The 26,074-nt window shown below is 41.6% G+C and overlaps 1 protein-coding gene across 1 annotated transcript in view; it reads right to left on the bottom strand.

Annotated features, from left to right (window-relative positions):
* The window catches only part of CUBN (cubilin), a 1,111,275-nt gene that overhangs the window by 419,000 nt on the left and 666,201 nt on the right, over window positions 1-26,074 (bottom strand). Inside the window, exons 41-43 of the mRNA XM_069211549.1 lie at window positions 16,830-16,976; window positions 4,305-4,495; window positions 45-228 (exon numbers count right to left, since the gene is read on the bottom strand). Of these exons, the coding sequence (XP_069067650.1) occupies window positions 45-228; window positions 4,305-4,495; window positions 16,830-16,976 (522 nt within the window). The remainder of the gene's footprint in view (window positions 1-44; window positions 229-4,304; window positions 4,496-16,829; window positions 16,977-26,074) is intronic.

Raw genomic sequence — 26,074 nt, 5'->3', positions numbered from 1 at the left:
TCTGTCAATCTTGTAATTAGCGCTTTAGAGTTGACATCACTCACCTAGACTCTTAGCTTCGTATGTCATCTTAAACCCCTGGCCCTCTCTACTTCCGTCAGTAACGAAGTGTACAAAGAGCTGATTGTCTGTAGTATGCATGGTGGAAGGAGGGCTGTTTCCACAGAAGCGTCCATTTCCTCCACTAGGCCCGAGGGGAGGGGAGGAGGCATTCCATCCATTTCTAAGCTGAAAAAATGTTCTTTTATTGCAGGGCAACATACAATATTTACACACAGAGGTAACATACAATATTTACACAGAGGGGCAACATACAAATTTTACACAGAGAGGCAACTACATAACAAATGTGGAAAAAAGGCAACAACGTTAAAAGCTAACAATTACAATTTCCAGAAAAGAAGAATTATTCATTATATCAAATCAAATGTGACACAGAAACGAACATGTTCCTAAATAGGACCATCTCTGCTGATTTCTTCAAAAACTACAAAACCATTACTTACTTGCTGCTACCAGCAAATCCATGACAAAAGCAACAAGTATTGGTCAAACTAGTAGGTCTGCATTTAATATGCTAATGCATGTACACCCATGCATGTAAACGGGCATGCAAAAATCAGTTTGCAGGAGACCTGCATGAAAACCTATTTGCTTTGCTAATGCTTGTGTGGAGGAGAAGTGGCATACACTTAGGAACTTTACAAAACTTAACAGGTGGAAACAAATGTTGATACCATTGGTTAGAAGGTCCACAAGCACCTTGTACTCAAATAAGACAGTCTACCAACTAGGATATTTTAATGTGAACACTTTTCATGTAACAGTGATCCAGATTGTTCGCAGGTGGCTGTGAGATATTGCAGTGTGCCTTTATAACTTATGCAGAGATATGTGTGTAACTTTCAGTGTTTAAATCTAGGAAGAATATTTCTTCCTTGAAGAATAATAAAATCTGTACCACTCAGACAATAATAATAAAAGAACATGACAGTGTTTAGGTGGCATGAGACAATTTTGCTTTAGATATGTTGGCATTAATGATGATTGCACTATTTGTCGTATAAATTATTAAAAATTGTAACTTTTTAGAACCCAGCAAAACCTTCGCTTTCAAGCCTTGGCTAACGTTCTGTTTTCAAGGTGAAATCTAATTGGTATTTTAGCCTTAAATGTTCTTTTTCGATTTGCGTATTTGTCACTAAATAAATAGGATTTGAAAAAGCGCAGGATGTGTGGGAGATGGCAGTGATACTAGTCCTCACCTACATCGTTCCTAAAGCGTGGAATTACATGCCACTACAAATAAGAGCTTCTGCCTTACTTCTTGAATTCCGCAAGAAGCGGAAGTCCTGGCTTTTTGAGTAGTCCACTAGGCCCTAGCTATGGCTAGACTCACACCTGCTCAGCAGCAGGATACCCTCCCATGTGATAGCGCACTCCACAAATCTGATTAACATAACATATAACATAATGTAGCATCACATAACTAGAGTGTCAGGTGCACATATCATAATTAGGTGGAATGGAGATTTGAATCCTGGAGACTAATTAAGTCTCAACTCAGGTAAAAGTCATTGCCAGTTGGGAAGGGTGGGAGTTGCAGATGTAGGAGAATTTATGGAATGTGTACTTTTGAGTACACATGGAGAATGGGGGAGAAAGGACAGTAAAAGGGACAAACACTCCAAAGTGAAGACCAAGGCTATAGCCACCTGCAGATCATTGAAGTCACCCGCAGCACTGCAGCTGCTTGTTAGTTTGGTTGATCCCCACTCCTGGATTTCTTGTGATTGGTTTATGCTTCTAACCAATGGCACCTAACCAATGCAGATGATTTATCAGCCATGATGAACTAGTGTGATATCAACTTTCAGCTGGGATTAGAAATGCTACCATTTGGAGGACAGTTACTTGCATTGAATTCTGCATATTTAAAAAGAGACATACACTTTCATGAAATAATTCTATTCATTTTAACTAATAACTTTCTACATGATTGTAATCCAATGTACATATGTTTTAAAAGAATCACGGATCCTTTGAATGTATTATGCACACGTGTAATGTCACATTTTTAATTGTGCTGCACGTGCGGCTGCAAGGAATTTTGCATATAATTTCAACTAATCATATTCAGATCCTTACAAGGCCCAACATATGCTGAGTTGGGTGTGGATTCTGCACACAATCGATCTAAATACACTAAATAGTGTTTTTGCAGCCTCTCATTTGTGAAATGTGTACGCATCTAAATGGTCTGAACCATAAGATGCTTGTCTGAAGTTCTGCAAGATCACAGCTTTTGTTGTGGATCTCACAAGACAACTGTGTGATCACTTTGGTGTCTGCTTGGCCTGATCTCCAAAAAGAACAGCCAGTATGTCTGGCATTAGGGGACATTCTGGCACTGAGGTGCTAACAAATGCATTATAAAATATAACTGCTGCTGTGAAAAAAGTGTACTTTATTCTGTTTACAGTGCATATACGACACAAAAAATGAATGTGACAAAAAGAGTGATGACTGATTGTCTTTATTAGACGTGATATAGTTTCTCATGTACTGCAATGTAAGCATTTTCGAAGAAACAGAATTGTAAAAATTGTACCAGACAACCAGCTGCAAGGGATTGGAGTTGTTTACTCCTCTGATGCCCACTGTATGTATATTTTATAAGAAAAGTAGAGGGAAAATTCTGGTGGACAGTTGTGCTGTCAAACCGGACCTAAAAAGGACATTGAGGATTAAAAGCACAATTATATATGTATACATGTATGTATGTATCCTCAGAGCTGGTGGACTCCCCGCCTGCCCTATTAGGAATTTTCCACTGGGCTGACTGGCAGAAAACAAGGTTTCCATCAGTCAGCACAGAGAAAAACATGCAGCAGCATTGGCTTCGGCTCGACATGGAGCCAAGTCCAATACGGTCGCACAAGGGGTCTCCCTAGCATACTTGGGGTGTGAAATGTCTTCTGAGCAGACAGTGAGCATTCCAAAGGTGCTGGGGAGGGGGACCCCTGCACTTCCCACCACAATGTTGTGGGCAGTGCAGTCTCCCCCTGTGGCCCCAGGACTTGCTCTCCGCCAGCTTTTTCATGGCAGTTGAACCACCATGAAAAGGCTGGTGAAGAAAATGGCCGTAATCAGCAGGGCGGCACTGACTTCAGCGCCTCTCTGGCTGATCCCAAAGAAGACCAGATCAGAGATCCTGGCAGAGACGGCGGTCTTTTTGCGGTCCGACCGCCAGACTTGTAATGTGGGTCTCGGACTGCCACACTCGCAGTGGTCCGACCTCCACCGTGAGTCTGGCGGTCTTGAGACCGCCAGATTTATAATCTGGCCCATAATCTCCAGCCATTAAATACATGCTCAAATTATCCCAATACTTTTCAGAGTTTGCCAAATAGAAGGAAATAGTCTAGCAATGTTTGAGGAGCAGAAAAAGGAGCAGAACAGCTAAACTGTTGGGTAGGTACTAATTGCATCATCAACATTTTTGCATTTATTTTCAGGTCTTATGCTCCCATTCATTCCCCCTACCAGAGGTCCTGAGACACATTGGTGTCCAGGGAAATTCCTATGTGTGATATGGCTAAAGGGTTGGTTTAACTTATCTGATTTTACTTTGATGTCGTGCTGATATTCTAATTCAAAGACATCCTCCAGTCACCAAGTCCAGGACACTTTGCTTTCATTCACAATCTCTCTCTTTTGTTTTCTTTTACTATTGTGTCTTTGCCTGTTCAGTTTGATCACTGCCTCCTCTTTCTCTGCTGTTCGCTCTTTGCACTGCCGTTTTCTTTCTCATCACTGTCTTCCTCCGTCATGCCGCACTCTCCCTTTATTGCTCTGTAATTTCTTTAGCTGTCCTCCATTATCACTGGTGTCCCATCGGATATATTTTTGATCATTCACTCTGCAATTATTGTTCTAAATGTCCCCTCTATTGTTATTTAAAGCTACTTCTCTCATTTTCTTTTATGTTTATTTCAGACTTTCTATCTGATCAATGCCTCCTTGTGTTTTCTCTCTTTGCTGTATGTTTGCTATGTGTTTGCTGTTTCTCTTATTGATTGTTGTTAGAAGCCATGTGTAAGAGAAACACATTCTTAGGTATGTGTCACTGCCGCAGCTTCTGAGTTACACTGCAGGAGTTTTGCAAGGATACCATCAACTTCTTGAATAGGTTTCATTGCGTATTTAACCTCTGCGTTTTATTTTTGCATACCCATTGGTTTACACATGAGCAGGGTATGTTATTCAGTTTGGTCATCACCCCGTATTGGCAGTCTTCTTACCTCCAAATAATCTCCATTGCTGCAGGAAGTACCATCATTTAGAATCTGGAATGCTGGTTCAAAATGGACGGCAATTGTAAAGCCACTTGTGACCAATACATGCCAAGAGCAGTTGAGATTAGAAGTGTAGGTTTGCGGGTAATTATGAGATGTAATGACGCCACGGTCCACATGCAAATACCCACCACAGCCTAAAAACAGAAAAAAGGAACAAAGAAAGCAAAGTAAAGAAAATGTACACATAACTTAAACATGCAAAAAAACGCTTGAATGCATGATTGTGTTTTCAAAGTACATCATGCATCAAATCAATGAGAACAACGCCGTTGCACTAGGGAAAAAAAGTATATTCTCATTGTATTAAACCCTTTGGAAATGAATTTATCATTTAGCTGGCATTATCTGTTTAGTAGTTATTTTGAGACTTGTGTTAAGAAGAGATTGAGAGTAAACAGACAGGCCTAAATTAGCTTTAGAGCAACTGAAGCCATACACTTTGTATAGTCGCACAGCTTATCCCACTCATCTGAATGTGTCCAAGATCGAATTCAAGCAGTGTGGACGTATCTCAATATTACGAGCATCAAAGCAACATACTTTGAAGATCCTCACTAAACCAAATCGTTAAGGCACTTCTTCGAGTCAGAACGTAGCTTCTCTCCACTTTTTAAATAAAAAATATAACTCATTCATGTTTTGGGTAGGAGTAGGTCAAGTTGTTCATCTTCACCTACTAGTAACTTGTAAAGTATTTTATAACTTTGCCAAATATATAGTGCTGATTCCATATGCCAATTGAAATCACCCACCCCATCAATTGTGGGAAGGGGGTAAGTGAGTAAGGGAATTGAGGCTGGCAAGGTCACTCCCACCTCTCAAGTTACACCAGTTCCAGAGGTCGAATGGGTGAATGAAGGACACATAAACCGAGACCCATCAAGACTCCTCTCTTTTTGTGATTCTTTAAGAAAGTCCTTGTTTCTTTTTTTTTCAATGGAAAGACATAATACTCGAAACCAAGAGTACATTTAATTTAAGGAACAATAGTAAGAAGTGATCAGTGGCACCAGAAAATGTTTCCTTCAATCCACCCGTTTCCAAGATGGAAAATGGTAGGATGAGAATTTGTGATTCACAATAAATTTATCTCCTATCACCCATGCTTACATGCAGCAGAGTATTTCTGATTTCTCTGCACTATTCTAGAGAAATCTGCAGCATTAAAACCATTCATACCTGTTTGAAATCCTTTTATGAATTTGTGACAGGCATAAATGAAGCCACAACTTTGAGTATCAGACCCAATATCTTACCTTTATAATGAGCAAAAGGCTCACTCTACTCTACACAGTGGGCTCCCTTTGTACGCATTGTTTCAGCTGAATTCAAAGAAAATTAAAATGTCCGGCCTACCTGAAATTACTTTGGTTGCCTCCTCCATCTGACCCCTCTCCAATTGCCACTTCGACATAAGCCCACCGGGCTATCAGCTCCAACCATCTCTGAGCTTCGACATGACTGAGTCCTTCTCTGACCACTTAGCTTTATTTTCTGAAGGAATGAGGAGGTGGGGGTTGTTTCTTGGGTTCTATTTGTTATTTTCAAGTTAAAAGGCCTCCATTCCGCTGCCGGCCTGAGGGTTGCAGGCAATGAGCTGTGTACCCTTGATTTGTTTGGTTATTGAATGCTGCCGGTTGTAGGCAATTAACAGTGTTATGCTAGGCTTTACTGTGGCTTCAATAAATAGAATTGATCCATAAAATGAACATGGTGACATGGATAACTGCCAGGATTGAGGCCGTCATTACGAGTAGTGTTTTTTTTTACACACGTGAAATAATGCAACTGGCAATTACGAGTTTTTTTGGTCCTGGAATTATAGGCCCAAAATCTCCCAAAAGCCTCAAGACACCAGACCTCACAGAGAGACTATACTGCAGCAACCAGCATTGTGCAGCATCGCCCGATGCCAGTGGCAGTACGGTGGGGGCAATCTATACTCCCACTGGACAGGCACAAGTGTGCCCTTCACCCCTGTCCCCCCATTCATCACCCTTACCAGTAGTCCTCCTGACATTTTCATCCAGCTCGGCACAGGCAGAAATATCAGCATTTTTTGCCAAAATTGTGAAAAACTGCACGGAAAAGCAACCAATTAATATGGGTGCAAGCAATTATTCTAAATTTCAGGGCAAAGACTCTGAGGCGCATATTCACAAATTGATTTTTGTAGCACATTTAGTAGTATTATATCAGTAATACTAAAGTACTACAAAATGCTATTTACAAACCTATGTGCATAGATCTACGCCTTTGCCTCTCCTATCTTTTATTTACATAGATCTCCACAGAGGTAGGTAAGCCCTTTTAGTAGGTAATGTGGAAGGAACAGGGTGGGGTGGCTGGAAAATAGGGAATAATTACTACTAAAGAGTTAAAGGTGGAGTAAGGAGGGGTTAAAGGAGGAATAGGGATGTGTTTAGGGATGGATAAGCCCATTCCTATTTAAAAATGTACTTCTATAATTGCTACAGGCCAAATGTACCTAACTCAGTTGTAAATGCACTCCAATCTAGAACATGAGTAAGTCAAGCACCACACATTACACACCACTAGTACAGCAACACCCTCCCATAGATTATGAAGAGAGTTAAAATAAAAGCCCATTAGAACTAATGTTAAATTAAATTAACTTATTTTAATGTTTTGAAACTATAAATAAATATCATGTATTGCTATGAATATTATATGTAACTAAAACATAATTATGAGCTTATTAGAAAATATGTTATACCTTTTTTAAATTAACTTTCAATTTTAAATAAAATAATTAAATTATTTAACATTAATTATGTATATAACTTTCGGTCAATTTTACTACATAATGAATATAATTGTTATATGAAAAGCCATTGTAATGTGATATATTAAAAATAATTGAATATTTATTTCAAATTAAGTTAATATTGCTGTAACCTTTTTATTTTGTCTAGATTTAAATATATATTTCACATTTAATTTGCCGTAATATTAATCTTGAAAGTATAAATATTATTACTATGTTTTTAACTTTTAAACTTTTCCCCATACTTTACCCTGGTAGCGGAGATCTCCACCTATGTCTCAAAGGTAAGAAGTAGCAACTTTAAACTAGTCAAGTAGGCTCCACCCCAACAATTTAGGGGGTGATGACATGTAAGTCTACAGTTTTTAGTAAATCTACACTCTTAAACTGTGTATAAAATATATTAGTAAACGTAACTCATAAATGTACTACAATGTGCAAGAATAAAATGAAATGTGTAGATTTACTTGTGTAAGTTTAGCTGTGTGAATAGTCCTCATAATGTCCAGACTTTGCAGACGTGATGCATCTGGCGCCCTTTTGTATCTCTGATGCAAGTCCAGCCAGCATGTAATGAGGGCATAAGGTTTTCCACTTTATCAATCATGGTTAAAAAGTGTAATGGTGCCATCAGCCCTCCACCCAAAGAATAGCATGGGCAAGTTCCAAATAAATTCCCATTTTTTTTATTCATTATGGCGCTCCTGACATTCAGTGATAATAGTAAATTGGTGAGCACATGCATAAAATATGGGCATCCATTTATTTATTTATGATCTTTTAGGTGCTATTTGCAACACACAGATAGCATATGGCCCTACAAAATGGGAAGGAAAACACATTGGAGGACTGCACTCAGTGCTGCAGGATCAGTTGAGAACCAGGGGAGAGAATTTCCAAATATTCCTTAGGGGAGGGGGGCAGGGTTGGTGGTTGACCTATAAGTTGCTACCTTTGACAATGATGACTGTTATAAGTGGCATTGCCAGAAATGGTGTCACATAGAGTTTATTTGGCACTAAAAGTCACTAGAGAGTCATATCTTTAAAATACTGAATGTTGCTATGCTTGGAATTATAATAGCCACAAACACAACCTAGTACAACATGCCAAAGCTAAAGGCACTTTTTTCTTTAAAGAATGATAATGGATTGATATAATAAAAGATGGCAAAATTGTCTATTTTAAACGCCTCTAAACCGATGTGCCCCCTATGATTTAGTTATTCAAACTGCCTAGTGTCTATTGGATAACTAAATTATCTGGCTACAGTAAATCACATTTACCAATAACCTATTTGTATACTCTTTTGGGGAAGTTATGGACACCCATTATGTCAAGTAGCTATACGTCATGTGAGCCAACACTAACTTTTTTGCCAGTCCATGCAACATTCTGGGAAATGTAGTCTTGCTTTTATCACTGTAAAATGCTTCTAAAATTAAGCATACCAAGTGCTCTTTACTTAAAAGCCAACATTGGCTAAAGTTTTGTAAATGACATGGGCCCACTTGGAACCTAGTGCCATTGCCTGTGGAAAACCACCATAAAAACATAATTGAGAATGTAATATGTCAAGTTGTTCCAAGTTAGTTTTAAAATAATAGCAGAAACATATCCATCCCTTAATGGTAACTCTGCATCAGCCTGTCAACCACCTGTGTCCACTACACCTTCCCTTGGTCACTGTGGCAAAACACATCTGTGCTCCAGGAAAGTAAATCTTGCCAGTGTGTTGCAAAAATGCTCAAAGATTTCGTAAAAAACAGACTGGATTGTGCTTTTATCTCTTGCAGACATGTGGGAGGGAGCCTGTAGCTGCTGGACTCGCCCTTGCAACAGCCAGACAGACATTGTGTGCAGAGGAGGGCAAGGCACCATAGTGGCTCACTTCGGTCACAAGGGGTGGGGCGGGTGCGTCACGCGGGGTAGGCGGGTGGTCATGGAGGGGATAAAATGTATTTTAAAATATTTAAGAAACAAGAAAAACTTACCTGCTCTGTTCCCACGCTGCTCCTCTTGCTCTCGTTGTTGCAGACAAGCACAGGCTCCCAGCCTGCCTTGCAACCAATCCTGACACTGCTCAGAGCAGCGTCAGGATTGGCTGGGAGCGCCCACCCAGGGCACTCACAAGCAGACTGGGAGCCTGTGCAGGCTCTCTCTTTCCCGGCAACTGTTTTGCTGGGCTGGAGAGAGCCTACTGCGCATATGTGTTTGGCCAGCCCGAGACGGCCAGCCAAACATAAATGCGCACTGAGGGGAGTGCATCTTGCACTCCCATCACTGCTTGTCACCCCGTGGTCCCACCCCTTCAACAAAGGGAAAGGTTTGCAGCTTCTGTGGCTGGCTGTGAGGCGACACTCCTCAACCCTAACAGAGGAGCCGCCCCTGCTTGGCACTCTTCTAGGGGTCTGCCACTTTATCAAAATATTTCCAGGAGTTCTAATCAGCACCCACAAACTTGGTGACCATTGAAATTTTCAGTTAGCCATAGCTGTTTTGATTTTTTATTCCAGATGCCTACCCTAGCGGCAAAGCCAGCCTATCTCTTCCAGCACATGCCCCTTCAACTTCCGACCTCACATGGTGGAAAAATTCAAATGTTGGGAAGGCTAATGATAGTGTAACCATTGTCTTGCAAGGTGTATGGGAAAAGGCCTGTGTGCCCTGTCATGCAGCAATCCTGATTTTGCCTTTTTTTTTGCAGTTATAGCAGATGTAGTGCTCCCCGGTCTGAAATAGACATCTAGTAGTTGACCAACCAGCAAATCCTTTTCCTAGGTGAAGGAAGATCTGTGCACTGTCTGTGTGCATTTGGAAGAGGAAGTTCTTATGCTCGAGAATGTGCCTATACAAATATGTTGGAAATGGCCTTTCTGCAGGGTCATCCCCAGACTTTTTGCCTTCCTCCTTCTCTTTTTCTGACCTCATTTTTGCTGGCTTTAGGACTCTGTGCACTTTCCCACTGCTAATCAGTGCTAACATGTATATGCTCTCTCCTTAAAACATGGTAACATTGGATCATACCCAATTGGACTATATAATTTACTTAAAAGTCCCTGGTAGAGTGCACTATATGTGCCCAGGGCCTGTAGATTAAATGCTACTAGTGGGCCTGCAGGAATATGTGATGGAACAAATAGGTCCTAAACAACTACTTGCCTAAACCACTACTGCTAAACAACTAAAAAGTCTCTACAACGAAGTACTGTAACAACTACTGTCTAAACAACGATTTTGACTGAATAACGATTGCCTGAACAATGAATTCGAAGGTAAGTTTTTCTTTTTTTGTGATTTATTAGTTATATAGAGTGTATATATATATATATATTGGTGTGATCTAAACAATTCATTTCTTTTAGTATGGCGGTTACGGAATCAAAGACACAGTCGGATCCCCCAACCAATTTTTCTAGAAGATTCAAGATGGAAGATAAAAGGCGCTCCAGGCTTAAAAGCGAAGAAGAGAACAAAACATTTTGGTCAGGGAATTACTTAGGGAATTAACATTTAGGCTTAGGTCGGGCATCACTGAAAGATGTGAACATAATGAAGAGTGGTTAGAGGGAGTACTACTGGAGAGCTGTAAACCCATAGATAGAGGCAAGGAACGTGGCAGGGGAGATTTTGCTCCCTGGCAGTGGCCGTATCTTTTGAGAAGTTCCAAGTCTAAATCAGGGAGGGTGACCCAAGGGATTTTCCAGGCCAGAATGATGAAGAGGAGCATCATTAACAGAGCCGAAACGTAAATCCTCCCTTATGAGGGCTGAGCCGATGGAATCATAGTTTGAAGGCGAGTTGCACTAAGAGAAGACAGGACGGCTTTATGAGAAGCCGGAGACTCGAGGTTGAAGGAAGATGTAAGGGGCGTGGAGAGACCCCTGTTTGGTTCTACCAAGATGTGAGAATGTACTGACTCCTTAAAATGAGGGATAGGAGTGAGAAATTCACCTGAAGGAAGAATCACCCTACAACCAGGAGATCCAGACTTAGGTGGATTAGGGAGATCCTTCTCTTTGTTCCATAGAGAGAAGATTTGATTTCTGCTTTTTTGATCCTGAAGTGACTACTCCCTTGTTGAGAAGAGGATTAGATTTAGTTTTAGAACAAGATCTCCCCTGGAGTAATCAGCCCGATCTCAGCTTTTTAACGGTCATTGTAACTCGCACTGCTATGTTGGAGGTTTCCTTTGTGTAGAGATTATAGATATTCCAGTTAGCCTGAGACCCTACTGAAGGGATTAGGGCATGGGAGATGGCCAGGTGATGAGAGAATATTAAAATAGCGGTTAAAAAACCGACAGTACCTTGTAGCTGGAGCAAACAGACGCTGAGACAGATGCGGGCAAGGAAAGGCCCACCTCTTGCTTCGGGTGGGCACCTTCACAGCAAATAGCTGGAGACCTCCTCTGGCCTTACCACATGTCTCCACGTAGTTCCTGTGCCTCCTCGTGAATCCTCATGCACCTTAGGGCTTCACACTGCTCCTCCCTGACGGTGGTATCCGGGCTTCTTGCTGCTTCTCTCTGTGGTATCCAGGCTTCCCGTTGCTCGTGTCTGTGGCAATATACGGATCCCTCACAGGACTTAGATGGGCTTACAGAGCTTGAATAGCCTGCACAATGACTTTGCAGTTTACTTACTGCGGCCGGCTGGGGAGCCCACAGCCCACACAAGAACCGTATGATGGGTGAGGAGGGTGAAGAAGCGGCTGCACAACTTGCTGCACGACTTGCAGCATACTACTGGTCCAATGCTGGCGCGCCACCGGTGCTCGCTCTGCTCTTCACAGCTTCTTCATGGCTTTGCGGCTCCACCAGCATCTTTGCGTCCTCACCAGTTGTTTGGCGCATCCTCTCAGAAATTTTGGCGGCAAGCAGGCACAAGTAGGGGGGGGACTTGGGCCCTTGAGAGCTCTATACACCGCTTGGCAGCCTGGTCGGGGGAGGGGCTCATGCCCCAGCCTTGCAGAGACAAAGGACCGCACACAGACCTCCGGTGGCGTGTGCAGGTAGAGAGCCAGCAGCCGATGGTCAGCGAGGGCCGGCAAGAGAGCAAGGAAGCCGGCAAGGAGCCAGTGGACACACAGTCCTTTGATTGCGTATGTGGGCGGGACGTGGCAGTCAGCGGGGCCAGCAAAAAGCAAGGAAACTGGCAAACGGTGGACCAGTGGACCAACGGCCAGGCACCAGTGAGCCTGCCCCCAGCGGGGGAGTCAGCAGGGGCCGGGAGACGTGGAGTTGCAGAGTCAAGGAGTCGAGGAACCAACGGCCGGCTCTCAAGTCGCAGCGTTGCAGCGTCGCGTCTCTCCTCCACTCGTCAGCAGCTCATCAGCTTGCATCAAGTTTTAATACCGTATTGTGACCATCCACACTCAAAATTTAGTTTAACATATAAGTTTCACAGTAAATAAGTCACAGCTGCTGCCTTTGTTGGAAATTTGATTACAATCAGATCAGACCTATTGCCTTGAACATTGGCTTGACGTCATAACCAACATAGTCCTGTTTCATTAAGCACAAGCTTTCCTACAAGGCAAAAGGTGCAATACAAACACTCATTTTCAGTGAATCACACAACTTCTTCCCTGTCAAAATCTGTACTCAAGGGGATCAACATTAGGGTGGAGCCAAAGTTTCACTCTCAATAGTGCTTCTGAATGTTCTTTTTCTGTGGATAACATAGGGTCTAACAACAGTTGCACTGTGAAGCCAAATCTAACAAGCATTGACAAATCTAGTAGTTCCAGCTTTGGCAAGCAATGGTTAACTATCTTTTTTATTTATAAACTCAAAACTTATTTACTGATGTGGCTGATTTCCTAGTGATGTTTTTAAACAGCCAGCCTTTCTGTTGAGCCATGAATTACACTATTATCATTATTTGTGAAAGAGACTAGAATAAAGTACCATCTATCCATTTACTGAAATTGTGGCCAGATACAAAATGACAATGTCAATTGAAGACTTTATAATATAAACTTCAAAAAGGAGTGCAGCAAAAATAAATAGCTGGCATTTAAAGTTTATATAAACATTAATATAATAAACAGTAAGTAAAGCACTATTTGAAGGAAATAGTTTTAGGTGAACAATTTGTACAGTCAGGTACATATTACACAGAAGGTACATATGGTACAGAAGGTATCCAATGGTACAGAAGGTGACCATGGAGTAGTGTGAGCTGATCAGTTGTCTCATTCCGTAGGGTGGGTTAGGCAGAACCAAAATGTGAATGGCAATTTAAGAGATCAGTGGATGAAGACAGCTGATCAAATGATTTTTTATTTATCTATACTATGCATGCTCTTTTGGAAGGAACCATAGTCTCCGAGGACAATCAAACCTGTCCTAAAAGCCAAACCTAAAAATCTGTAATGTAGTTGACAAAGTAAAAGGACATGAACAACTTGAAGGTAGCAGACATGTTAAAAAAATAGAGTATGGTCTGCATCTGCAGCCATTTATTAGTGCTGCTGAAATATTCAATTGTGAAGCAAAATAGAAGGTTAAAACTACGAGGCTATAAATAAATATGCTTGAGATTAATTTTACCAATAACAGAGAAGGTATATCTGGGCTCAATATATGTACTGTAGTACATTGGGAATTAGTACCATTATGTACCAAAAACATTACCCGAGACGAGGATAAAAATCCAAAACAATGGTTTAAGAAAATAATTATGTGTTTAAAATTAAAATGTGCTAAAAATACAAATCACAAATTTATTAACAAAACATTTTTGAAGAACTTATTTCAAAAATAACAAATCACTACACAAACAATCATTGCACTGCTGAAACACCTAGTCAAACATCTAAGGGGCATATTTATTTGTGTGAAAGTTCAGGGGGAAATTAGGAATAATCAGGGTCACGTGGACTCAGAATTACCAATTCAGCTGTCATTTTTCATTGCTTAGAAGACCCTTAGGGTCCAAATTACAATGTGCTAGATTTTCCCCACCCCACAGGTACCACTGGTATCAGGAACTCCTTAATGGAGACATAGTGGCCCATTGTCCAGGCTATTCATAAAGACAGTCCCGAGGGCAACGACGTTCAATATTAGTGAAGTGTTGATGCTCTGTCACATAAATCCCATCTATGGTTCAACCTTGTACACAGACTTTGAATTCAGAAATATGCCTATAGCAGAAAAAGGATGCATCGATGTTATTTTAACCACAACTAGATATTCCTATAATGTGAGGAGGAAGTGCGGTGGTAGTGTAAGAGAATATGAAGCAACATTTACTTCTAGGATGAAATTAAGATGTTATCATCATTTTAGAAAAAAGTGAGGAAGTGGTGTACATACATCACAGGAAAAAGCTAACAGGCTGACACAGTGGACCCGATTCGTGACTCTGGTCCAGCACATTTGTAGGGCACAATTTGAACGGCTAAAAGGTCCTGATTTCTGACTCGGGATGAGCTGTGGCGGCCACCACGGCTTCCGTGCCTGCAGTTTCGGCTTGCTGCTTTGTTATGCTTGGTGAGTATGGTGTGTTGGCCTGCTAACACGCGATCTTTGGACATTCCTGAGTCAGAAGTGGAAATATAAATGTGTCCTCCATAGACCATGCATTTCATCAGCTTTGAAGTGAGGGGGCTGCAATATCTGCAATGCAACTTGCTCTACAATTCTCCACTCTGCACCACTCTACACCACTACACTCAATGCTACATGAGTCTACTCTGCACTCTATGACACTGCACCACTCTGCATTACTGCACTCTCTGCTACTCTATTGTATGCCACTCTACTCCACTGCACTCTATGTAACTCTACCCCATGCCACTCTATGCCACGGCACTCTGCACCAATGCACTTTAAACAACTGCACTGAACGGCACTGCCCTCTACTCTGTACCACTGTACTCTACGCCAATGCTCTGTGCCACTCTACTCCACACAACATCACTGCACTGACACTCTACTCTGCAGTGTTGCACTCTCCACCACCGTACTATACACCAAAGTACTATGTACTACTGCATTCTATGCCACTGCACTCTATGCCACTCTACTCTGCATCACTCCACTCTACAGCACTTTGCCCTACTCTGCACCACTCTACACTACACCACTGCACTCCCTGCAACGTGAGTCTACTCTGCAATCTATGCCACTGCACCACTCTACACTATTGCTCTCTCTGCCACTCTATTGTATGCCACTCTACTCCACTGCACTCTATGCCACTCTACTCTGTCCCATGCCACTCCATGCCACTGCACTCTAAACCACTGCACTCTACGCTAACGCACTTTAAACAACTGCACTGTACCCCACTGCACTGTACTTTGCACCACTGGGCTCTACGCCACTGCTCCTATGCTACTCTACTCCACTCCACACCACTATGCCACTAGCTTTAAGCCTTGCTGTACAGCAGCTACTCTGGAGTATAACATGGCTAATGGCTAAAACACATTAGCAAAGCCAATAACTCTTTCGTAGATGAGACCTATTGCTTTGCCAATGTTTGTTAGTACTATGAGGTACCGAAGTACCTGAAAGAACTGTAAAAAATACAATTACATCATAATAAAGGCTGCTACAAAATGCGCAAATACATTTCGGTTAAATTAAAAAAAAAGTGCTTCTCAAATACAGATTTGAATAACATACAGTTTATACCTAGTGCTAAAAAAATGTATAACACTACATTAAAACCACACACTCCACAGCTCACCTTGGAACACCATTACAATACCTCTCTGAAAGAAATATCTTTGCCACCAGAAAACTTCAAGTGACTCCTTTCAGTAAAGTCAATGCAGGTTTTCAAGCCCCTTTGTATTTGCAGATTTACCAGTTGCCCACATTTGCATGTCTTTAGAGAAGGAGACCTCCTAGCAAGAAGGCCTTTTCTTATCTGTCTGCCCCTCCCTCCCTCAGAGCACAGGAGACTTTCAGCCCAGCTGGGGAAACTCCTCTGCCCTAATTTCGCCCTGCCTCCCGTTGCCCTCGTTAAAGCTTTCAACACGAACAGACAGCAGGGCGAAATTATGGACAGTCCGTGAAATTTACGGACGGGTGGTCACCCTATCCAGCATGGCTGCAGGAGAAGTGGAGGAGTGAATGCACCAGGCACAAGAGAATTCTATGGTAATTAGGCACACCTCGGGCCTACTCACGAGCGCAAATTTTGTGGTGGTAAAGGAGCGTGAGCACTAATACAAATTGCTGACATGAAGCACATTTTACATAAGCACAAATCAGGTTTGTGAATTTGAGCAAAGTGTGCTTCCCTCCTCTGCAGTGCTAAAGAAAGGGGAAAAATCAGTTCTTGTAAGTGGACCCCACTGTTAATACAAACGATTGCAACCTTTTACAATTCTTAACATAGGAACATACAGAAGAATTCTCAATGTCATAAATTGTTATCTAAGCATTTGGGACACCAGACTGCACTATCTCATGTTTCCATTTAGGAACACATTTGGATAATAATGTTTAAGTTTTTATTGGCTTGAAAGTCAGAGGTGACAAAAAACACTGGCATGCGAGTAACCGTTTTCAATTGAGGCGGATATTAAAGTTGTATTTTCTGCCTATTGTTATGCTTAACACAGATTGGACTGGTTGTCTTACCACTATCTTGTGTACTTTCTCTTTACATCCACAATTAAATCGACATTATTTTGAAGGGCAAATTACCACTTACTTTTATGATAAGAAGAGTTAAATCCCCATCCCGTAACACTGTAATCTGACGTGAACCGAAGGAACATGCTGTCGCCCGTCGATCTGATTGGTCCTGGAACTACTCGCCCACAGTTGGTGGAAAGCACTGGTTCCAGGTTGTTATCTCCTACCACCAAGAAAACAATGTGTGAATTAAAAAAAAATGCTTCAGAATGACAGGATACATAATTTCAGGAGACCATTTTTCGGTTCAAATATGGAGTAATAACTTAATAACTATTTTTATTTAAGACATTTCAAATAAATAATCAAGGGTATTAACTTACTGAAAATATGACGATGCTCAGTGGGGAGAAATATTTATTGAAACTGACAAATAAACTGTTTGTGCTGTTTGAGGGCCTGTAGGGTCTTGGACTTAGGCAAAGACTCAAGGAACCAACACATTTAGCCTTTCCACCTGATTTGGAGTTTGATAGACAGGTACTCAGTCACAAAGGTGACTGATACCTCATCCACCTTTTACAATTCCAATATATCCTCATGCACTTCTAAAAAGGCGGACGGAATATCAGTCACGTTTGTGATGGAGTGCCAGGCCACCTAGCTTGAAATCAGACCTTTTGTTTACTAACTTCACCTATGCAACCAATCATGGTGACTGATCCTTTCTTGACTACTTTCACTTTATCCCATTGTGTAGTAAAACACAAATCTATCCCCCCCGCCAGAGGTGTGCATAGGATATACTATTGCTGTGATGCTGAATCTGCCTTCAGGGACACTTAAAAGAATGATGGATGTCAGGATACATCTGAGGAGATTGGCTCCTTCTGCAAGCTAACTTACTTCATAATAGACCTTACACCCCTTTCCTTGGTGTGCCGGACTACTGCCTCATCGGCTGTCAAGAATTTCAACAAGTGGTTTAAGCCAAAATGCGAGTTGAGAGATTAAAAATAAGTCAAGCAAAAAACATTGCTGGCCTCGAAAACAATAAGGAAACACATATGCTGTGTAGAGCACAACTCAGTTGTTGTTAAGTCCTTCTTCATGCAACAGCGCATCTTTATTACATCTCAATTTGGATCCTCTGAAAATGTCTTCTGGGAACTCTTTGCTAAATCAATTATTTTCGCATCCCGAAGGGTTGCAGCTTAAATAATACAATCCCAGCTCCTGTGCGATAATGTGGAACATTATTTCCGGACTAATGTCTCTGTCATTTATAAGGAAATTACATTTGTCATCTCTGAGGTGGGTAACATTGGTACCAGGGTGACCACAATAATGATTTTGCGTTCTCTTTATGTCCTTGTAAGTACTGAGGTCAGTCAGGCCCTGAAGAAATGTAAGTTACATTTCTGCTAAAATCTATAGGATACTAATTGAAATGTTTGAATTTTGAATTGGTCATTGGTCTACATACTTTATTCAAATGAAGATGTAAAAGGGATCTGGTATTTTTTAGGTAAGAAGCGCCATCCTTGTTTACTAAACCTATGATGTATTTCATATGTTTATAGAATATGAATATTATTCTTGAAAAGTACAGACTAACAATGTGTCGTTAGTTAGTGGTTAAGGGTGAACAAGAAATTTTATACAACCAATATTGTGATATATTTACACTCAAATTATTCCTATTACCAAAATTAATGAAGCGTAAATACTATTATTTCAGGGTAATTAAACCTTTTTATTATTAATGCAGCAAAAAAATGATGCAAGTAACTTGGTTCCTTACTCAGAAGTCTTACTGGAGTTAGTTTTTTTTTTTTTTAATGGAGGGCGCTCCCCACAGCATATTGCTAGGGACTTCAATTAGAGCACGCTGCCACAGATCTGGCTGTGTTTTGAGACTGCACTGTTCCAGTTATGGAGGGAAAGTTGTCGTTTTCTTCCCAATAGTGTTTGTGGTCTTGCACTAAGGCATCCAATTGGTCCACAATGAGATGCTGTTGTAGGCCTCTATTTTCCTCCTTGTCGAGCTCCTTCGCCTCTGCCTTTACCCAGATCACGACATCCGCTTGCCAGGTTGCCGTAAAATGAAGTGAAATCTCACTCTTCTGTCGTATTTTCAGGGCTACTCCAAAGCCCTCTGCAATTTCTTGTCATGAAAGGTTCTCCCTGAGAGTTCCCCCCACAACTCCCTAAGGGGTTGTGGGGAGATATTGGTGTGATCTCTGATTGATCTGTGCAACCAGGCTATCAATTCACATCCTATTCTCACAGTATGTAGTGTTTGTAGTAAGGCATTGGTGGAGGTGTATGATCGTGGTCTCTGCCAATCGCCTCCAAGAGATAGTCTAATCTTCTCATAATGGATAAACTGGCCTTTAGAAGATTAACCTGGGCATGCAATGACTGACATTCTATTGACTCACCCTCCAGTTACTGCTCCCCAGAGTGTGGAGCCAAGCCTCCTCCCACACCTCTAATTCACAGACTGAGAGAGGCTCAACTCCATTGAGGATCCACCCAGGCTTAGTGATACGGCAAATGGTAATTTAGAGACTGTGATTTGAAAGCCCTTATTGCACAAGGTTATAGTGTTGGCCATCAATAATGGGGTCCTCAGCACTCTTCTCTCTTTGGGGAAAAGCAGCTTACTCAATGCTCCAGCCTGGGCCTGGGCAGTCAAGCATCCAGTGTCTTGTGTATGGGTTCCCACCAACCTTCTGACTTGCCATTGGAGCTGGGTTGTGTCCATAAAAGTCGGGAGCTCCCCATTCTCCTCCAGCTTCGCCAGTTACATACTCAGCCTCCCCATCCACCATATAAGGATTGTCAATAGGGAGTCTAAGGGTGTCATTACAATTTGGCATCAATAACGAAAGTACACTGTTTCTAACTCTAGGGTGAACAATTAAAGTTTAGGAGCTAAAACCCTCACACACCCGAAAGGGTGTCATGCTTCATCATCGGGAAGTTCCTCGTCAGACCGGCTGGTGCAATGTCTGACGGGCTCCACTTTCGGGGGCTCTTTGCCGGAGATCTTTTTGATGAGGGGTGGCTGCCGTGTATTATGAAGGTCAGACACTCTGAATGACAGGAGAGTGATAAAATTAAGATTGATTAGAAACCCCTGAACTTGTTCTGTTTAATATCTATCCAGAGGGGTTACGATCAAGATTAAAAACATAATTAAGTGGAAAATGAGGATGATGCTCAACCACTTTAGAAAGCCTGGAGTACTGGGAAATTGTCACCTGCCCCCTAGGGTCTGGTCAACATGTTTTGCATAATATTGGTCGTGAAAGATACTCTAACGCTTCATCAGGACCTATAACAAACTAGACTTCTCCTGGCTATATACACAAGAAAACACTATCTAATTAAATGTATGAGAGGTAAGTAACAGTCACTTACAGCATTTATGTAAACTGTCTCGTCAATAGTCTGAAACAAAAAAGGTCGCCCTAGAAAGCAAAAAATATAATACAAACAATTTTGAGAGCACGGTTATATGACCTTCACCCCCAATGTGAATCTGTGCATCAAGTGGTGTCAAACACAAAAAAAGAGAGAACATTTGCTTACCCGCCCACTGCATTCGGGGGCCCCTTAGGGAGTAGCACGATCAAGCCTATAGCTTCTGGCAGGGGTAAAATATTGTTAGCACATTGAGAATTATTAAAAACTTGAATAGGGGACAGAATATGCAATAGAGTAGCCCCTAAAAAACAAAAGGTAATGATGCCGGAATCAGTCAACATGTTATGCAGCGTTAGAAAAAAACATTGTCCTGACATCATCATCTTTATCAATCTGGTATCTGTAGAAATAGCCGTATGTGTAAAAGCCTCCTTATCTATAGCAAGTGTCTGTTAGAGTACCCTTATCACCAAGTTAGTAATAATGATAAATCTTGAATCGAAGCATACTTTCATCCAACCATCATTAAAGATGAAGCAGTCCCACTCAGTGGAGGTCTACTCAATATAGTGAAAAATTTCAGAGCTAGTCTCTGTCAAGCGATGTCCTTAAGATACAGTTCCCCACACTTACTTTTCTATAGGCGTCCTCAATTTGAGACACCTACCCACGGTCGTGCTTGCCCTGGAGACAGCGAGCCAGTGCTCGATCGGCACATTTTAAACGCGGTATGGAAGCTACTTCCGCGTTGCGACGGCGTGGCATCATAAAAATGAAAAACGGACTGAACGAAGTCCGAGTATATTTGCAAACGTCGAATGGCGTCGGCCATCATAGAAAGGGGTTGGGACGGCTGATCTCTGGTTAAAAATCAGAGAGTACACACGGAGGACGCTTGGAAAAAATATATATTCATTATGTCAACCGTCAAAATGACTTTATTAATGATATATTGCCAGCATATGCGATAATGGCACCAGATAATAAGTGGTGAATCAGACAAGTAATATAAAAGAAGGAGATTCATTGCTATTACGGGAAGATTCATAGATATACCCATAGTTGAGGGTCATAAAAAATGGTGATAAATGCAGAAACGTCAGTGGTCCATGCTCTTAACGAGACAAAGATACCCAGGGGATGTCATCATTCAACCCAATGATGTTAGTATGTAATTTAAACACCCAGCGTTGTTCAAGTCTAAACAGTGATTGGGAGGAGTCATTGATAAACTTGGGGGATTCCAACACTACCCAGCGCAGATCGTCTGGATGGTGGGGTTTCTCAAGAAAGTGGGCACATAATTTAGTAGTTATTCGGCCACATCTGATGTTACTTCTATGTTCATTAATCCTTATCTTGACAGGTCTGGTGGTCATTCCTATATATCGTAGGCCGCATGGACATGTAATCATGCACACACAATTCTTTGTATTGCAATTGGTATGTTTTCTCAGGTTCCATCGGCCGATGGGTACCAGATCCAGTGTCTTAGTGTGGTATGTCAAAAAACAGACGTTACATTGTCCACATGGATAATGTCCTAATACTGGAGGAAGATTCCAGAGTGTTGTCTGGGTCTGGGTGACATTCCTAGGGCGAGTGTGAATTATCAAGTCCTTGATATTCTGTGATCGTTTAAAAGCAAAAAGTGGTCTAGGAATATTGCAGCCACCACTGCCGAGTATTGACCATCTTTTCAAAATAGATCTCTTGATTCTATTGGACAAAGGGGTGAAAGTGGTCACACATGTCATTGATTTGTTGATATCCCTAGTATTAGGTTCGAGTAAAGCCTCACGATTATTATTCCTTGCTCTTTTCTGGGCTCGATTAACGATTTCCCGGGGGTAGTTACGTGCCAATAATTTGGTTTGAAGGTCGTTAGCCTGTGTATTGTAGGTGTGTGTTGAGCTACAATTACGTCTTAGTCTCAAAAATTGGCCAAATGGTAAGTTGTCACGTAATGATTTTGGATGATGGCTATCATACGTCAAGAGGCTGTTCCGGTCTGTTGGTTTTTGGTATGTACTAGTAATTAGTTTGCCATTCTGGATAGTGATTAGTAGATCTAAAAAACTAATCTCAGTGGTCGACATTGTCGATGTAAATCTCAAAAAGGGGTTGAGTGTATTGACCCATTCTGTAAAGGCTGATGCAGTCTCTAGGGGACCATGCCATACAATCAAAATGTCGTCGATGTAGCGTCGCCATAGTTTGATGTTGGCAAAAAACGGATTTGTAGATGGCAAAATAAATTGTTTCTCAAAATTGTACATGTATAAGCATGCCAAGCTGGGAGCAAAGGTGCTACTCATGCATGTGCCCCTTATCTGATGGTAGAAATCGTCTTCAAACTGGAAAAAATTCTCAGTCATTGCTAGATTAGCACATTGCATGATAAAAGAGACCGGTGACGTGAGATTTTCACTATTTGCTAGAAGTGTAGTTTCGACTACCTGTAAGGTCGCATCCTGTGGGATGTTTGTATACAGTGCTTCAACATCCAATGTAATCAAACCGTGGACATAGACCGTGTCATTAATCAAGTTAATCAAATTTAATACATCTTTGGTATCCTGTATATAAGTTGACGATTTTTTAACCAATGGTTGTAGGAAGTGATCACAAAATATAGACAGTGGTACTAATAGAGACCCAATGCCTGACACAATTGGTCGTCCCGGTGGTGGTGAAGTGCCTTTGTGAATCTTAGGAAGGCAATAAAAGTATGGGACCCTAGGATGATGAGTATCTAGAAAAGCTGCTTCTTTAGGGGAAATCCATGTATTGTTGGTTGCTTCAAGACTCATAGACTTGATCTGTGATTGTAATCTGGGGGTGGGGTCCCTAGTGATCTTGGCATAGTAAGTATCATCACTTAGTAGTCGTAAGCACTCACGTCGATAGTCTCCAGAGTTCATTATTACTATTGCTCCTCCCTTATCAGCCTGTTTGATGACGATGGTTGTGTCTTCACTTAATGTCTTTAGGGCTTGTCTTTCAATTGTGGTGATGTTAATAAAAGGGCACTTGGGGTGTATTGTAGCTATGTCTGATAGGACCGCTTTCTCAAAGGCTAACACCTCACAAGGAATAGTTGTAGATGGTGGAGTGAATGTAGATTTGGGCCTAAGTCCCGAATCGGTCTGAATATTGTCAGATGGTGTATCTGGGAAGTAAAAGTGTAGTCTAATTTTCCGGAAGAATTGTGATAATTCACAGTTCAACCTAAAAAGGTCTTCAGTCGGTGTGGGGACAAAGCCAAGACCTCGATTGAGCACCCTGGTTTCTGTCGCAGAGAGTTGTTTAGTAGAAAGATTTACTACTAAGCTCTCGCAGGTTGATTTTTCGCCTGGCTTCTGGTGGTCATCTGAGGTTCTTCCGTAGCCCATTGAACACGCCTGCCTCTGCCTCATCTTCTGCCTCTCCCTCTGCCCCGGCCTCTGCCTAAAAAAGGATTAAATGGCATGAAGGGGCGGGGTTGATAGAAGGGGTAGGGTGGTTGCCAGGGCATATGTTGGTTGACAGGGTAGGGAGAATAATTGTAAAATGGTGGAGTGGGTGAGTTATCATCCGTACTCCATCCATCAGAAGAAGAACTGTTGCTCACTTTGCGTGATTTTTTGTAAGAGGATTGGGAATCATCTGAAGAACGTGACTGGCCATCTGTCTCAAAATCCTCAAGGGTATAGGGATAGATTTTCTCCCGACTAAATCTAGAGATATCTTTTTGAAGTTTGGTAATCTTTTGGTTCGTTAGGAAAGTTTTTGTTTAGTTTAATTCAGTATTAATCTCAGCTAGTCGGGTCTTAAATGCTGCCAGAGTGACGGTGGTTCTTAATGTACCTTCTAAAGAGTTGATCTGGATGGTAATAGAATCTGCCAACTGTCTGGAAGTATTAATGATAAGTACTAGCCAGTCTCTGGTGCATTTCCACGCTATCTGGGCCCAGTCTTTCCTAAATGCAAGATCTTGCAGGAAAATCCTGGGTATGTTAGACACTAAAAGGCCATTGGGAGCGATGTTAGCTCTTAAATATTCGGTCATTATAGTCCTGTGCATCACTGTTTTTATAAGATCGCGCTTCAAGGTGGACAACTTGTCCCAGTCTTCTTTTAGACTACCCGTTGGAGCTGACCCGTCATTGTTTAGAATTGACGGCGTTTGCAGGATTGCTGCAACCATTTCATCGTCAAAACTCAAACCCTGGAAAGTATCCATAGTGTCAACGACACTGGGTGAGTATTACTAACTAATCCCACAGCGGAAACTGTGCATAAGTATCAACAAAAAGAGGGATCGGGAGGATTCAAGGTCCAGTGTACATACTCCCAATACATGTAATCAATAACGAAAGTACACTGTTCCTAACTCTAGGGTGAACAATTAAAGTTTAGGAGCTAAAACCCTCACACACCCGAAAGGGTGTCATGCTTCATCATCGGGAAGCTCCTCGTCAGACCGGCTGGTGCAATGTCTGACGGGCTCCCCTTTCAGGGGGTCATTGCCGGAGATCTTTTTGATGAGGGGTGGCTGCCGTGTATTATGAAGGTCAGACACTGTGAATGACAGGAGAGTGATAAAATTAAGATTGATTAGAAACCCCTGAACTTGTTCTGTTTAATATCTATCCAGAGGGGTTACGATCAAGATTAAAAACATAATTAAGTGGAAAATGAGGATGATGCTCAACCACTTTAGAAAGCCTGGAGTACTGGGAAATTGTCACCTGCCCCCTAGGGTCTGGTCAACATGTTTCGCATAATATTGGTCGTGAAAGATCCTCTAACGCTTCATCAGGACCTATAACAAACTAGACTTCTCCTGGCTATATACACAAGAAAACACTATCTAATTAAATGTATGAGAGGTAAGTAACAGTCACTTACAGCCTTTATGTAAACTGTCTCGTCAATAGTCTGAAACAAAAAAGGTCACCCTAGAAAGCAAAAAATATAATACAAACAATTTTGAGAGCACGGTTATATGACCTTCACCCCCAATGTGAATCTGTGCATCAAGTGGTGTCTAACACAAAAAAAGAGAGAACATTTGCTTACCCGCCCACTGCATTCGGGGGGCCCCTTAGGGAGTAGCACGATCAAGCCTATAGCTTCTGGCAGGGGTAAAATATTGTTAGCACATTGAGAATTATTAAAAACTTGAATAGGGGACAGAATATGCAATAGAGTAGCCCCTAAAAAACAAAAGGTAATGATGCCGGAATCAGTCAACATGTTATGCAGCGTTAGAAAAAAACATTGTCCTGACATCATCATCTTTATCAATCTGGTATCTGTAGAAAAAGCTGTATGTGTAAAAGCCTCCTTATCTATAGAGAATGTCTGTTGGAGTAACTTTATCACCAAGTTTATAATAATGATAGATCTTGAATCTTTGTCAATCTGGTATCTGTAGAAATAGCCGTATGTGTAAAAGCCTCCTTATCTATAGCAAGTGTCTGTTAGAGTACCCTTATCACCAAGTTAGTAATAATGATAAATCTTGAATCGAAGCATACTTTCATCCAACCATCATTAAAGATGAAGCGGTCCCACTCAGTGGAGGTCTACTCAATATAGTGAAAAATTTCAGAGCTAGTCTCTGTCAAGCGCTGTCCTTAAGATACAGTTCCCCACACTTACTTTTCTATAGGCGTCCTCAATTCGAGACACCTACCCACGGTCGTGCTTGCCCTGGAGACAGCGAGCCAATGCTCGATCGGCACATTTTAAACGCGGTATGGAAGCTACTTCCGCGTTGCGACGGCGTGGCATCATAAAAATGAAAAACGGACTGAACGAAGTCCGAGTATATTTGCAAACGTCGAATGGTGTCGGCCATCTTAGAAAGGGGTTGGGACGGATGATCTCTGGTTAAAA

The sequence above is a fragment of the Pleurodeles waltl genome, chromosome 10 (assembly GCF_031143425.1).
Source record: "Pleurodeles waltl isolate 20211129_DDA chromosome 10, aPleWal1.hap1.20221129, whole genome shotgun sequence".
Taxonomy (NCBI): domain Eukaryota; kingdom Metazoa; phylum Chordata; class Amphibia; order Caudata; family Salamandridae; genus Pleurodeles; species Pleurodeles waltl.
This window is presented reverse-complemented; position numbering and strand designations above follow the sequence as displayed.